The sequence below is a fragment of the Sciurus vulgaris genome, assembly GCF_902686455.1.
Source record: "Sciurus vulgaris genome assembly, chromosome: 4".
In the NCBI taxonomy this organism is placed as follows: domain Eukaryota; kingdom Metazoa; phylum Chordata; class Mammalia; order Rodentia; family Sciuridae; genus Sciurus; species Sciurus vulgaris.
In genome coordinates, this window is record NC_136464.1 from 155498686 (window position 1) to 155512603 (window position 13918).

The 13918-nt window shown below is 31.9% G+C and overlaps 1 protein-coding gene across 8 annotated transcripts in view; it reads right to left on the reverse strand.

The window, feature by feature from the left end:
* NBEA (neurobeachin) overlaps window positions 1–13918 on the reverse strand; it is a 660252-nt gene that overhangs the window by 457809 nt on the left and 188525 nt on the right. For all 8 annotated transcript variants that reach the window (XM_079137358.1, XM_079137357.1, XM_079137359.1 and 5 more), the window contains one exon: window positions 9602–9694. In XM_079137358.1, the coding sequence (XP_078993484.1) occupies window positions 9602–9694 (93 nt within the window). The remainder of the gene's footprint in view (window positions 1–9601; window positions 9695–13918) is intronic.

Below are 13918 nucleotides of genomic sequence, written 5' to 3' on the forward strand. Positions count from 1 at the left end.
CATCACAAAAAAATAAAATAAATAAATAAATAATTTCTTTCAATTTAGCACTGGCTGATTTAACTGTTCCCCTTCCTTGCCCATAAATACAATAGAAGGATCTATCTAGTAAAAGCCTCCTGGAACACTCAGCTCCAGCTCAGGGAATTACTACATATTTCTCATTCATTTCAGAAACTTTCTTAGAATTCAAGATCTGAGTCTTTTTGGTTTCCAAACCTCAATATTTCATGATTGGTCTTTGACTTTCTATTACTGGATTTGGCAACTGTGACATACACTGACTAAGTAATCATCAAATTCTTCTTCCTTTCTTCCTGAGTTCACAACTATACATGTCCATTCTCTCTCACAGGCAGATGTAGTTATTTAACTAAGTTCTCGCCAATGTATGCAGAAAAATTGTAGAGTGTTTTAGGTATGAGTCACAGAAAATGCACTAATACACATCTTCTATGCTTTTTCCTCAGGCTATCAAAACAGGAGTTCACGTGATGAAGACAAGGGCACCACCAAATGGCAGAAACTGCCTGGTCTCTTAATTACTGCTTGTAAAATAATCATCTTTGGGAGAACAGCCATTTGGATATTAAGCAAACAGAAAAGAAATGACTAGTTTGATAAGAGAACAAAACTTCCCTGTTTGTTACAGCAACTATTGTTACTTTAATCAATACAGAAATCAAATGATGTACATGTATCTGGGTACCATTCACCTGGAAATCCTCTCTTCTAACACCAGTCTCTAAGCACCATCCTCCACAACAAAAACACCGGAAAGCTGGTCCCCTCATCCAGTCTTCCTCAGTCCAGAGAGGGAAACAGCAAAATTACCGGAACCCAAGAGGAAGCTAGGGCATTTGTCCCATGTTGCTGTGTTCACAAAATAAGATTGGAAAAGATCAACTGAATATTAAAAACAAACAAAAATAGGACTTATGGATATTGTGTGATTAAGGTGGGGAAAGCTATAAGTTTTCCAATTTGAGCCATACCCCCAAAAAGCTTTCATCTGCTTCCAATCAGTAAAGAACAAATGCCAAAGCATTGCCCATGATATGTCTCTCTGCTTCACAGAGCTGGTAAAAGCTATATCTAATTAGGCTATCTGAAATTTAGAATAATCTCTTCATTGTGCCACTACAACTTCAGTCACCAAAAGAAATTTATGCCCTCTTGATTATCCCCTCCAATATAAATGCTTATATAGATGCTTACTTTTAGGTTTTAGGAAAACCTAAAAGAATGCTGTGCAAATACAAGAGAACAGATGGGTCAGCTTCTTCTTGCAGTTTGCATTTAAAAAAAAAAAAAAAATGAAAAGTTTACAAATAAATTCTGCTGCAGAGCAGTCAAAAGAGAGCCAAAAATGCCATCCACCATCTCAGGCAGGAAATGGATATTCAGACCCTACACAAGACATGATTTTGTTTCCCATAGGGCCCCTAATGAAAGACCCAGCTTTATTAATTCAGTCTGGGAAAGACTTCAGTGTGAATTTACTAGAGAAACTTATATCATAAACCAATTTCTAAGATGTAAACAGACTTCAATGCCTATTTGCTTTACCTTTGAATTTTATGAGATTTCTGACCACATGGATCAAGAGTATTATCTATTTTTTTAAAAAGTATAGGCTTTTACTTATGTAAATTACAGATTTACTAGTATACTAAAAAAACATATTCTAGTTCCTTTCTTTTTTGGATGGCCTAAGAAATACTTCTTGCAATAATAAAATAAAGTGAAAGAAAACATAGAAATGAGGGAGTAAAAAGAAAACTCAATTTCATAATCCAAAGTCATTATAAATATTTTATTTCTTTGAATTAATTGCTATGAATAAAAATATGAGACAAATAAAAGTAACTCTGATGGAAATAATTTTATATAAGGTAAACTGTAAACTGTTTCCTTTAAACCTCACATACTAAGTATTTTCAGTGTCATTTAATATTTAAATTAATAATAAAAATGAAGCATGATTAACTTATTCCATTTACTTACTACTTTGGACATTTGTTATTTGTGACCTTTTTCTCCTATCATAAATTAACTTTTCCTATAGATAGTCTTTGGGCATACACATGGTTATTTCCTCAGGATAAATTCTTACAACTCGCATGATTGGCTTAAAACTTTCATATTTTAATTTTCTAATAGAGTTGGCTAAACCTTCAAAAACCTACATTCACACTTCCACAATTAAGGTACAAATGTATTTTACCAGTAGCTTCACAACACCACATAGTATAATCACAAAAGGGTCACTTAGATATGTAAATTATAGACCTTATTTTCACTTACAAGAATACTAAAAGTGTTTCATAATTTTTAAAAACATTTATACTACTTCGAAGATCTGCCTGGTACTGTTCTATGGCCATTTATTTTTCTGTTTGGTCATCTTTTTCCTGTTGGTTATATTAACCCTAATAACTTTAAGAAAATTATCCCTTCATCAAATAAATGATAAATATTTTCCACTTTTGAATTTAAAGGTCTTTTTGGCATAGGGAAGGCTTTAATTTTCTTCAGTATAATCTATCAAGCTTCATCATTTCTTTCTTCATTTGGAGTTAATGTTGGAAAGACCATCTTCACCTAGTGAGCAATTAATACTCCTTATTCTTTCTCCTGTAGCATTTTAAATGATATTTATTTTAACTCATTGGTCCCGATAATTTTTAATTGGTTAAGTTAAATGCTAAAAAAGCTGTGCAGAGAAATAAAAAGTCAGTTTTATAATTCCACTAACCAAGTAACATAATAAATAAAAAAACTCTAGAAATCTCTTCCTAGAGAAGAGAGTAAAATAAAGGAAAAGGGATGAGAGAAAGAACAATGAAGGATAGAAGGAACTCATACTAACTTGTATTATACTCTTTTTTTGTGGTTCTGGGGATGAAACAGGGTGCCTCACACATACTAGACATACTAAACTCAGCCCCCTACATTTTATTTTAAATAAAAAGCATCAAATACAATTTCACTCATATTTAACAGAAATATGAAACTTAAAAAAAAATAACTCCAGGTGACTTTCTTTACCACAGATTTTTTAAAAATCTCTATGAGGTTTAAAAAGCAATTATGAATAAAATAGTCATTCCCAGAATTAACATTTCAGTTTTAGATCATATCAACCCCTTTATATTAAAAATGGATAATTACAATTCTCACATTTGACACCACAGAAGTTTTGTGACCTATATCGCTACTTGACTATCACCAAAGTTTGGTGAAACATATGTTTATTTTAGCACTGTTGTAATGTATGAGTTGTTAGTTTTTTGACTATTTTCAATGAACTCAATTCCTTGACCTCTTCAGCATTTCTGGTTTCTTTTTATTCACTTATTTCTCATTGGATGTATTTCATTTAAGAGAAGATCAAGACATCTGTCTTCTGAATTTTTGTCCTCATATTTGTGTACTTAATGACCTGGGAGGGAATAATACTTTGTCACTCCTCCTTTCAGAACTTATAGACTTTGCTCTATTTTTTTTGGCACTGAATTCAACTGGCACAAATCTGAGGACAGCTACATGTTTAACCATTTCAAGATGATTTCTTTTTTTGCCTAGATTTGCTTTTTATATATTATTCTTTATCTCTACAATCTGATTTAAACATCATATATCTTAATGTTGATCTTTTGTGTCAAATTTTTGTATAACATAGTATACTTTTTCTACATATTCATTATTTTGTAGAACTACTTTCCATTTCATTTGGTTCTCTCATCCAGACACACCAACTACCTTTAGCTCACTTTGTTCTCTATATTGCATTTAGTATTTATTACATTTTCTAAAATGATTATATAATTTGGGTCATCATATCCTTAGCCCTTGAGGTTCCTTTTTCATCTCATTGTGTTCTTTATGTTATCTTTGAGAACTTACTGAATTTATGTTCTTGTTACTTATTATATAACTCAAAACAATATGGAAAATACTCTTTTCCTCAAAATATTTCCTTCTGGCATAAATTCCATCTCTGTCTTTTACTCATTTCTTTTTTCTCTCTTATACTGTCACACTGATGTGATTTCCTTGGCCTATGTTTGTGTATTTTATTCACATTTATAATTTGTTATAAAATTAGCATATTTATATGTCTTCTCATTACTCACATAAACTGAGACTTGTTTTGTCCTCTGAGATACATGTCCAAAGATGGCCATCATTTCCTATTCTATTCCTTTTTATCTGAAGCATAAAGGCTTTAGTTGGGACAGACAGTTTGGCTGAGGCTTTGCGCAGATTTACTGAAACCCAAGCACTGCTCTGTCTCGGTGAGTCATTCTTAAAAGAATTTTCCACTACCACTCAATTCAGTTTACTTAATGAATTTATCTCATTTTCAAAGGGAGAGTGTTGATCCCCCAAATTGATATGGAAAGACCTACAACCTTCACTTCTAACACACAATGTCGGTCTCCATTCTTCATTCTCCGTGACTTTCAAAACACCAATTCCCTCCCACCCAGGGTCAGAAGAAAGAGAAAATAGAAACACCTAATAAATCTCTGTCACTATAATTTAGGAATTCTAAGGAAGAAACCTAGGAATCCTTCTACTTTCACAGTGTTCTTTTTTTGAACCTGTTTCTGCCCTCTAGCTTGCATATATAAGGGAAATATATGGTGGTTTTCTCTCTGAGCCTGTCATAGTTCTCTCAAAATTAGTCTCCAGTAAATTTCTGTCCATCTTCCTGTGAATGATATAATTTTCTTCCTCCTTATGGCTTAGTGAAACTCAATTGTGTACCATGTTTTCTTCATCCATTCGTTTATTGACAGACATCTAGACTGATTACTTAACTTGGTGATTGTTAACTGTGCTGTGATAAACATGGGAACACATGTAAGTTTAAAGTACAACTGACTTTAATTCTTTTGAATAAATAACATGGAGTGGTATAACTGGATCATAAAGTAGTTCTAATTTTAGCTTTTGGAAGAATCTCCATACTGATTTCTGTGTTAATTTACATTACCACCAACAGTATACGAGTTCCTTTTTTCCAACATTCTCACCAGCATTTATTATTTGTATTCTGAATCTAGCATCCTAGCCCTTCAATCTCCACATACAAACACAAATTTTAAGGAAAAAAAGATATATCCCTCTATTTTAGGCACTTCTGAGCCTTGGGTAGTCACTTATAGGAAGCTAGAATAAACATTCCTCTTAAGTCTGGGGGTGAGGGCAGGGGGAAGAGAAAAAATATAGTAGGCAGGGATGTGTGAGAGCCAAACACCTATCAAGCTTTTTGTCTTTATCTTAGGGATCTAACATAGTTCTTTAGTTGTTTTACTACCCCATGAGACAGAAATTTCCTCAGAAGATCCCTGTTTCCTCTACTACTAACTTCATCAGAATATCAAGACTCATTTATACCGAGGTGTGCACAAGAAGCAACATTTGGCTGATGAGAGCCAAATAACTCAAATTTGAAAGTATAAGGGAAGGAAACTTCTTTCTAGCTGCCATACTTCCTCAATTCTCATCATACCATAATTTTAGTAAACAGACAACTGGCTCTGTCAGAAAAAACAACTAGTCTAAACAATCAAGTCTGAACAATTAAGATAAGCATTTATCAATATACTATACCTGTAACAATTACAGATAGTGAGTCAATTCATTTCACTACTAACAGTACATTTCATAGTGTGATAATCTTAGAAAATTCACCCAGAAGTGACAATGTTTAAAGTTAAAACATAAGTCAAATAAACAAGGTCAAGGATTTTTATTTCCACAGTGGAAATTTGATAACCTCTCTTAAAAGAATTAAGTATAGCATTTCAGCATTAGTCCCTCTGCTCTATGAATACTCCAACAGAGAACTATTTTAACTCATAAGTCACTGATTTTGTTAAATGCAACTCCATTGATACCAATAATGAAAATGCTACCAAGATTTCAACAGATGCTTGATATTTTTAATGTTTATAGTTTATTGTTTTGTTTTGTTTTGTGGTGCTGGGGATTAAACCCAGGGCTTGTGCATGTGAGGCAAGCACTCTATCAACTCAGCTATATGCCCAGCCAAGTTTTTTAAATACATTATTATCAAGAAACTTCTCAGTAGTCAACATACATATTGTCTAAGAATGAAAATAAACCACATCCACCTTTATTTCCACCAGTGTCTAATTAGGAACCATGTAACCAATTTCTTGTTTCTCATGTACTCTAAACTTTCTTACCTTAGAAATATGAGTTACTGTGTTCTTAAATTCTCCTTCTTATGCAAAATACCATCTGAAACATTTATCTTTACTTTCTAAAATCATTTAACAATACAGCGATATCACAGTGAGTTATCTCATTGGTTTTGTCTTGGAATTGTATACTATGCCATAATATTTTTATGGGTGCACCATAATTTACTTAAAAGTAAAGGTCTTACTGCTGTGATAAACTGATGTTTTATAAGAGATGATTAAAATTTTTACATTTATTTTTATGATAGATTTGCCTGGTTTTAGATATGCCAAGTTTTATCTTCTTTTATACATTTTTAGAGTTTCATTATATGTTAATTTATTCACAGGTCTTCATTATTTTGAAAGTTTTATGATTTTGTTGAAATACTTAATTTGTAACTATAAAATAATATGTATTCCTCCACTGATTAGAAAGTGCATTTCCCCACTGTGAGTAATGATACAGTTAATACGTTCACTCTTTTCCTCTCTCCTTCACCAACAAATTTTAGATCCTATTTCTAATATTTCATTTCTCAGTTCATATGGAAATCCATTGACTCCTTGGATTAAGAGGACTTTCTTCCATCCTCTCCCAATTCATTACAATTGTATTATTTCTACATTAGGATCCACAAAATGAAAATTCTGCTCTGTCACATTCATTTGAACATTTATTTTCATCTCAATTTTTATGTTATATTTATTCAGTGCTCACCAGCAGTCCTTAACTGTATTCTCTACTCATTCCTAATTGGCTGAGTTTTGTCTCTGGCAATTTTCTTAATAATTATTCACAGAAACAATTCCCTGTCTACATTTTGCTGTACTATAGCTTGTTTTACAGAAGTCTAAGGCCAGGGTCAACCCCCACCTCCCCCTTATTGCCATACAATTATATAAGAAATTGTTATAGTTAGGTCCAATAATACACCTTCAGGCTGACCACTCCAGGTCAATTTTCCTAGCCCTGCAGTATGTCTTTAAATAAGCAAAGTAAAATTTTGTAAATTCATAGAATTATAGCTTTAAATAGTTGGTTTTTAGCTGTTGCTGTTGTTTATTTACTTAGTTGCTTTTCTTATTTGGAAACTCCATTTATGCCATTGTTGGAACCTATTTTCTTTCTATATTAATCATTTTCTCTCTCATTCTTCTGAACACTTATTTTCTTCTATATGTATTATTAGTGATTTTTTTTCATTTTTATCTTCAGTATAGCTGACTATGCTAGTAAAAGAGTATATTTTCCTTTGAGTTTCTTCTAATTTTATTTCTATTTGTGTGATACTTTATATCCTTCAACATTTTGCCAAAGTTCTGTTAGCTTATAATTCAAGACTTCCGTGTTATCTTAACATTTCTTCCAATTTCTTTAAATTGGTGGCCATTCTTCCTCAGTACCAATTCATTCATCTCATACTTTTTAAACTTGAGGAAAAATTTACATCACATTATTTTATGGTCTATTAACAATATTTCTTTCTGGTTAGTATTCCTTACCTATTGGTTACTTTTGAACCATATCCCCAAGTTTTCTATTTGATACATACTTACTGTGTGCCATTTTTTCTGTTTTTTTGATACAGTCTAATTTTCCCAGAACAAGAAGACACTTGCAAAGGATTTTCAAGTATGTGTGCAAAGGAAAGGACAAGGGTAAAGTTTCTGCTTTCACAATTTAAAAACTTTTTCTCCCTTGCCACAGAAATAGATTGCTTCTTACAAATATGGCTCATCTGTATTATTCTTTGCTATGCATCTTCTACTTTTATGAAACCCATTTGATAGAAGAAGCACTGTGCTATCAGCCATAATGTATCAATTATTACAAAGGTTCTATTACTGCACCTTAAAGTGAGCCTTTAACTTCAGAAACTACATTCACTGATACTTTTTGTAAGATCTGCTGTCATTGAACACTCTCACCATTCTCTTCATATTTTCTCTAAATTCTTCAAACATTACACAAAATCTTAGCGACTTTAAGCAGTCAATATTAATATCTTAGAGTCCATGGAGTTTGGAGTTTACCTTCAATTTGGCAAACAAATATGTGAGGGATTTTATATTTTACATCTTACTGAATTATTTGTGAATATTATAGGAAAAAGAGAAAGGTGTATCTTAATCATCCATATTTATACAGAAAATGGCCTGCTTGTCATTTTTAATTTTACAATATCTTTGATTTTCATCTTCTTCTATATTTTCAATTTTTGTTGACTAACTGATTGAGTGATGGATTTGGTGGTATCAAGGATTAAACCCAAAGCCTTTCACATACTAGGCAATTGCTCTACCACTAAGTTACATCTTCAATCCCATCTTTATTTTTCAATGTGCATTCTTGATTTTGATCTAGGGCTAAAATCCTTTAATTTTATCCAAGTCAATTTCTTTTACTTAATCAAAGCTACATGAGTGATCTTTATTTGATACTATCAAATGTGCATGTTTTTCTCACTGACAGTATTTTATTATTTAGAAAACTTACAGTTCCTCAGGTGTATGTAACACTTTTTTGCAATTCTGGCTTTGTCTGAACTATTCTCTACATTTAAAATCACCATTCTCCCTTAACTATTGGTTTGGTACCAAAACAACAACAACAACAAAAAAAATGTATTCCAAAATGTTATGGTCTACCCACCATGCTAGAATCTTTTACATTTTCATCAGTGTTATCAATAAACTCTTTGCAAATATAAGCAACAGAAAAAATTGGCAACAATAAGACTCTGGGAAGAATCTCATCTAGCAATACTAAAATTATAGTACTATTTCCTTAGGTTCATTTGTACAGAAAATAGGTTTATGAAAGAACAGCACACACTGCATGATACACTGTGAACTGTAAACATTGAAATAGTAGTTATCACATACATGAAAAGTTTTTTAAAGTAAATTCTGGATTTGGGTGAAGAAATTAGGCAATATAAGATTTTAAGTCACAAACATAATCAAAGGCCTCACTATTAAATAAGAAAAAAGATAAACAGTAAAACACTGACTCAGCATTTAAGTCTAATATCACCCCTCAGAAAAAGATCAAGATATACATGGTAGTCCCTGCATTAAGAAAGTTTTCAATGAAATCACATTATGTGCTTTATTTTATAAAATATTTCATTACATTCTTAAAATGAACAATATTTTTATTTCCAGAAAAAGACAGAAATAAACTACATTATATTATTTGTTATCCTGTTCCAAAATCAACTATTTAAGACATTACAAAACATTTTTACAACTTTTATAAGATTTGTCAATGTTAGAAATATTCTAGTCAAATTTCATGTTATATTAGATAAAAAAAACTCATAACAAATTTCAGTAGACATTTCTATAACTCATTATGTAAAACATCAACTTACTTGTGACCTAAATGTTTCAGAAAGTATCCCAGAACCTTCAGAGCTTGAACCCAAATACTTTCACTTTTAGAAGCCAATAATTTGTAGATCACCCTAAAAAGTATAAAAATTATCCTTTAAACATTTACCAATATTAAAAATGAAAACACTGGATACAAATAAATTATAAACACATAAAACAGATCTCATGATTTTTATAATTCTTTGGAAAAAATAAAATGAAGCACATTTCATTAATTTTTCTTTAAATAGCCTTCAAAAATACACTCAAAGAGCAATGTGACAGGTTTTTCCTAAATACTACCTCAAATTTTTCAATTTTAAGATTATGTGCTTAGTTAGACTTTATCTCCTCTCTCTTAGAATTGCCCCAACCTTTGAACATAATGAATTTCTCCTATTCACCATGGCTCATTGGACCACTCATATTCACCAATGGTGAACCTGTCTACTTATTTCTCCTTTTTGAGAATTTAGATGTAAATTAATAAAGAATATATAGTCTTTACTGGGCTCTTGAATTAGGAACTGATACTTAAAAGAAATTAGGACAGCAATGTTTTGTTTTTGTCCAAAGGGGCAATATACAGAAGGAAGAATGAGGCAGTCATACAGACAGCAAAAGAGAAATTGTTTCCTGATAGCTTTGCAATTCTTGCTTTCTACTCTAATGAGATTTTTATACATTACTCAATTTTTACTCAAAATAATGAGAGACTTTTCTGTTATTTGGAGCAAAAAAGCCTACAGTAGCATATTATTTTAAAAATATTTTTATAGTTGTCAATGGATCTTTTTATTTTTATTTATTTATATGTGCTGCTGAGTATCAAACCCAGGGCCTCACATATGCCAGGCAATAAGCCACAACTCCAGCCCCAGTAACACATTATTATCTAAGCCTCAATACTATACAAAAATGTGGCCATATTCATTATAATATTTATATATGCTTTAGAATTATATTCCTTTTTTATTAAAAAGTATATATTTTACATAATAAAGAAAGGGTAATGGTAAATCATATATATTTACAATTAATTCTAGAACTTAAGAAGTTTCCCTGGGGAATAGCAGTGGCAAATAAAAAATTAGGGTGTGCTTTTACTTCAGTAAGTATCTTTTTTTAAAATATAGTGTCATAGTGTATCTTGAAAATGAAGTAGTCCAGGTTGAACAACAACAACACAAAAAGTTGGTAACAGAAATGCAATAAATATTTTAAATCATAGATCATAGATAAAATGTCAGATAAAGAATTCAAAATAATAATTATAAAAATGATCAATGAATGCCTAGAGAATTCAGAAAGACAATTGAATGAATTACAGAAATCAGCACAGGACATGAATGAGAAATTCAATCAGGAGGTAAATATACTGAAAAAGAACCAAACAAAAACTGTGGAAACTGAAGTTACAATAAGTCAAATAAAATACTCAAATGAAAATCTCTCTAATAGAGTAGACCATGTGAAGACAGAGTCTCAGAGTTGGAAGACTAAGTGGCCAATATTGAACATGAGAAAGTATTTAAGAAAATAAGAAACCATAATCAGGGTATATAAGACTTCTGGGACAACATAAAGAGATCAAATTTAAAAATCATGTAATTGAAGAAGGTTAGAAAAGGCAGGCTAATGGAATGTATAACTTCTATAAGGAAATAATAATAGAAAATTTCTGAAACCTTGAGAACAAGATAGACATCCAGATACAGGAAATATTCAGATTCTCAAATAGACAAGAACAAATAAGAACCTCTCAACAACACATTATAATTAAAATTGCTAATATGGAGAATAAGGATAGTTTCAGGAGAAAAAAATCAGGTCACATTTATAGGCAAGACCATCAACATTTCTTCTAATTTCTTAGTACAAACTCCTTAAGCCTGGAGGACTTGAACTGATGTGTTCCAAGTCCAGAAAGAAAATAACTGTCACCCAAGATTTCTATATTCACAAAAGTTACTGATAATCAAAGAAACAAAAATCTTCCAAGATAGGCAGAAATTAAAAGAATTCAAGACTACTAAGCCAGCATTAAAGAGAATACTTACAGAAATACTTCACACAGAAGAAATATAAAACAAAGCCAAAAGCTCACAAATGAACAAATATCATTTGAAGAGTAAACAAATGTGAAACAGGGTAAAAGCATATATTAGAAACAAAAAAATGACAAGAATAAACATCTCTCTATAACAACATTAAATGTAAATGGTCTCAAAAGTAGTTAAAAGAAAGGCATGCAGAATGGAAAAGAAAACAAGACCTAACTATATGTTGTTTGGAAGAGACTCATCTTCCAGGCAAAGACAGTTACAGGCTGAAAGTAAAAGAATGGGAATTGATGGAACAGGCAAAAGCAGCACAAAACATGCAGTGGTAGCAAATCTCCTATCTGACAAAGCAGACTTCAAACCAAAATTAATTAGAAGAGACAAAGAAGGTCACATTATAGTGATAAAGAAAAAAACCCAAAAGATGGTATGATAATAATAAATACTGATGGCCCCATATGTTGGTGCACCTAATTATATAAAACAGACACTACTCAAATTAAAGACTCAATCAGATCCAGTACAATAATACTAGGTGAGTTCAACACATCTTTCTAACTAATAGTTGGATCATCCAGACATAAACTCAGTAAAGGCCCTTTGGAACTGATAAAAATATACATCAAAAGGCCTTAACAGACATCTACAAAATATTTCTTCCAAAAGCAGTCAAATACACTTTCTTCTTAATGGCTCATAAAACCTTTTCCAAAACAGATCATGTTTTAGGACACAAAGCAACTCATAACAAATACAAAAATATAAATACACACATACACATGTAATTCCTTGTATCTTACCTGGTCATAATGGAAGGAAATCAGAAATCAACATCAAAAAAATCACCATAGAAACTACATAAACACAAGGAGAATGAACACTGCACTTCTGAATGATGAATGAGTGATAGAAGAAATCAGGGTAGAAATTTTAAAATTCTTAAAATCAAATGAGAATAGATTACAACATACCAAAACTTCTGAGACACCATGAAGGGAGAAGGAAAGTTTATAGCTATGATTGATTACATAAGAAAATCTGAAAAATCACAAATAACCTAATGATGCATCCATCTCAAGACTCTTAAAAAACAAGAAACAATTCTAAAACCAGTAGAAGGAAATAAACAACTGAGATCAAAGCTCAAATCAATAAAATCGAGAACAAAAAAACAAAAACACCAATGGAATGAAAAGTCACTTCTGTGAAATGATAAACAACATTGATGAGTCCTTAGCCAAACTAACCAAAAGAAAATTAAAGAATACCCATATTAGAGATGAAAAAAGAAAAATCACCACAAACATCACAGAAATACAGAGGACCATTAGGGACTATTCTGATAACTTACACTTCAATAAATTGGAAAAGCTAGAAGAAATGGATAATATTCTAGAAATTTGTGACCTGCCAAAATGGAATCAAGAGGAAACAGAAAACCTAAAACCTAAACAGACTAATAACTAGCAATGAGCTAGAAGGAGGAAAAAAGTCTCACAACAAAGAAATGCCCAGGATCAGATGGATTCTCAGTTGAATTCTACCAAACCTTTCTAGAAGAACTAATGCCAATGCTCCTCAAATTACTGCATGAAAAAGAAAAGGCTGAAACACTTCCAAATTCATACTATGAAGTCAGCAGAATGGCAGCCATCAAGAATGCGAACACGAGCCCAGCACAGTGGCAGTGGCACATGCCCGTAATCACAGAGGCACAGAAGGCTAAGGCAGGATGATCTCAAGTTCAAAGCTGGCCTCAGCAACTCCGCAAGGCCTAAGCAACTTAGCAAGACACTGTCTGTAAATATAAGAAAGGGCTGGTGATGTGGCTCAGTGGTTAACTGCCTGTGATTCAATTCCCAGTACCACCAAAAAAAAAAAAAAAAAAGAGAGAGAAAGAGAGCGAGAGAGAGAATATGAACACTAATAAATGCTGGAGAGGATGTGCAGAAAAAGGAATACTTTTACACTGTTGGTGGAACTATAAATCAGTACAACTACTATGGAAATCAGTATGGGGGTTCCTGAAAAGACTAAGAATGGAACCACCATTTGACTCAGTTATACCACTCCTCAGTATTTATCCTAAAGAATTAAAGTCATCATACTATAGTGATACATGTATATCCATGTTTATTGCAGCTCAATTCATAATAGCCAAATCATGGAAGCGGCCTAGCCAATGGATGAAGACAAAAAAAAAAAAAAATGTGGCATATATGACCAATTGAGTTTTATTCAGCAGTTAAGAAA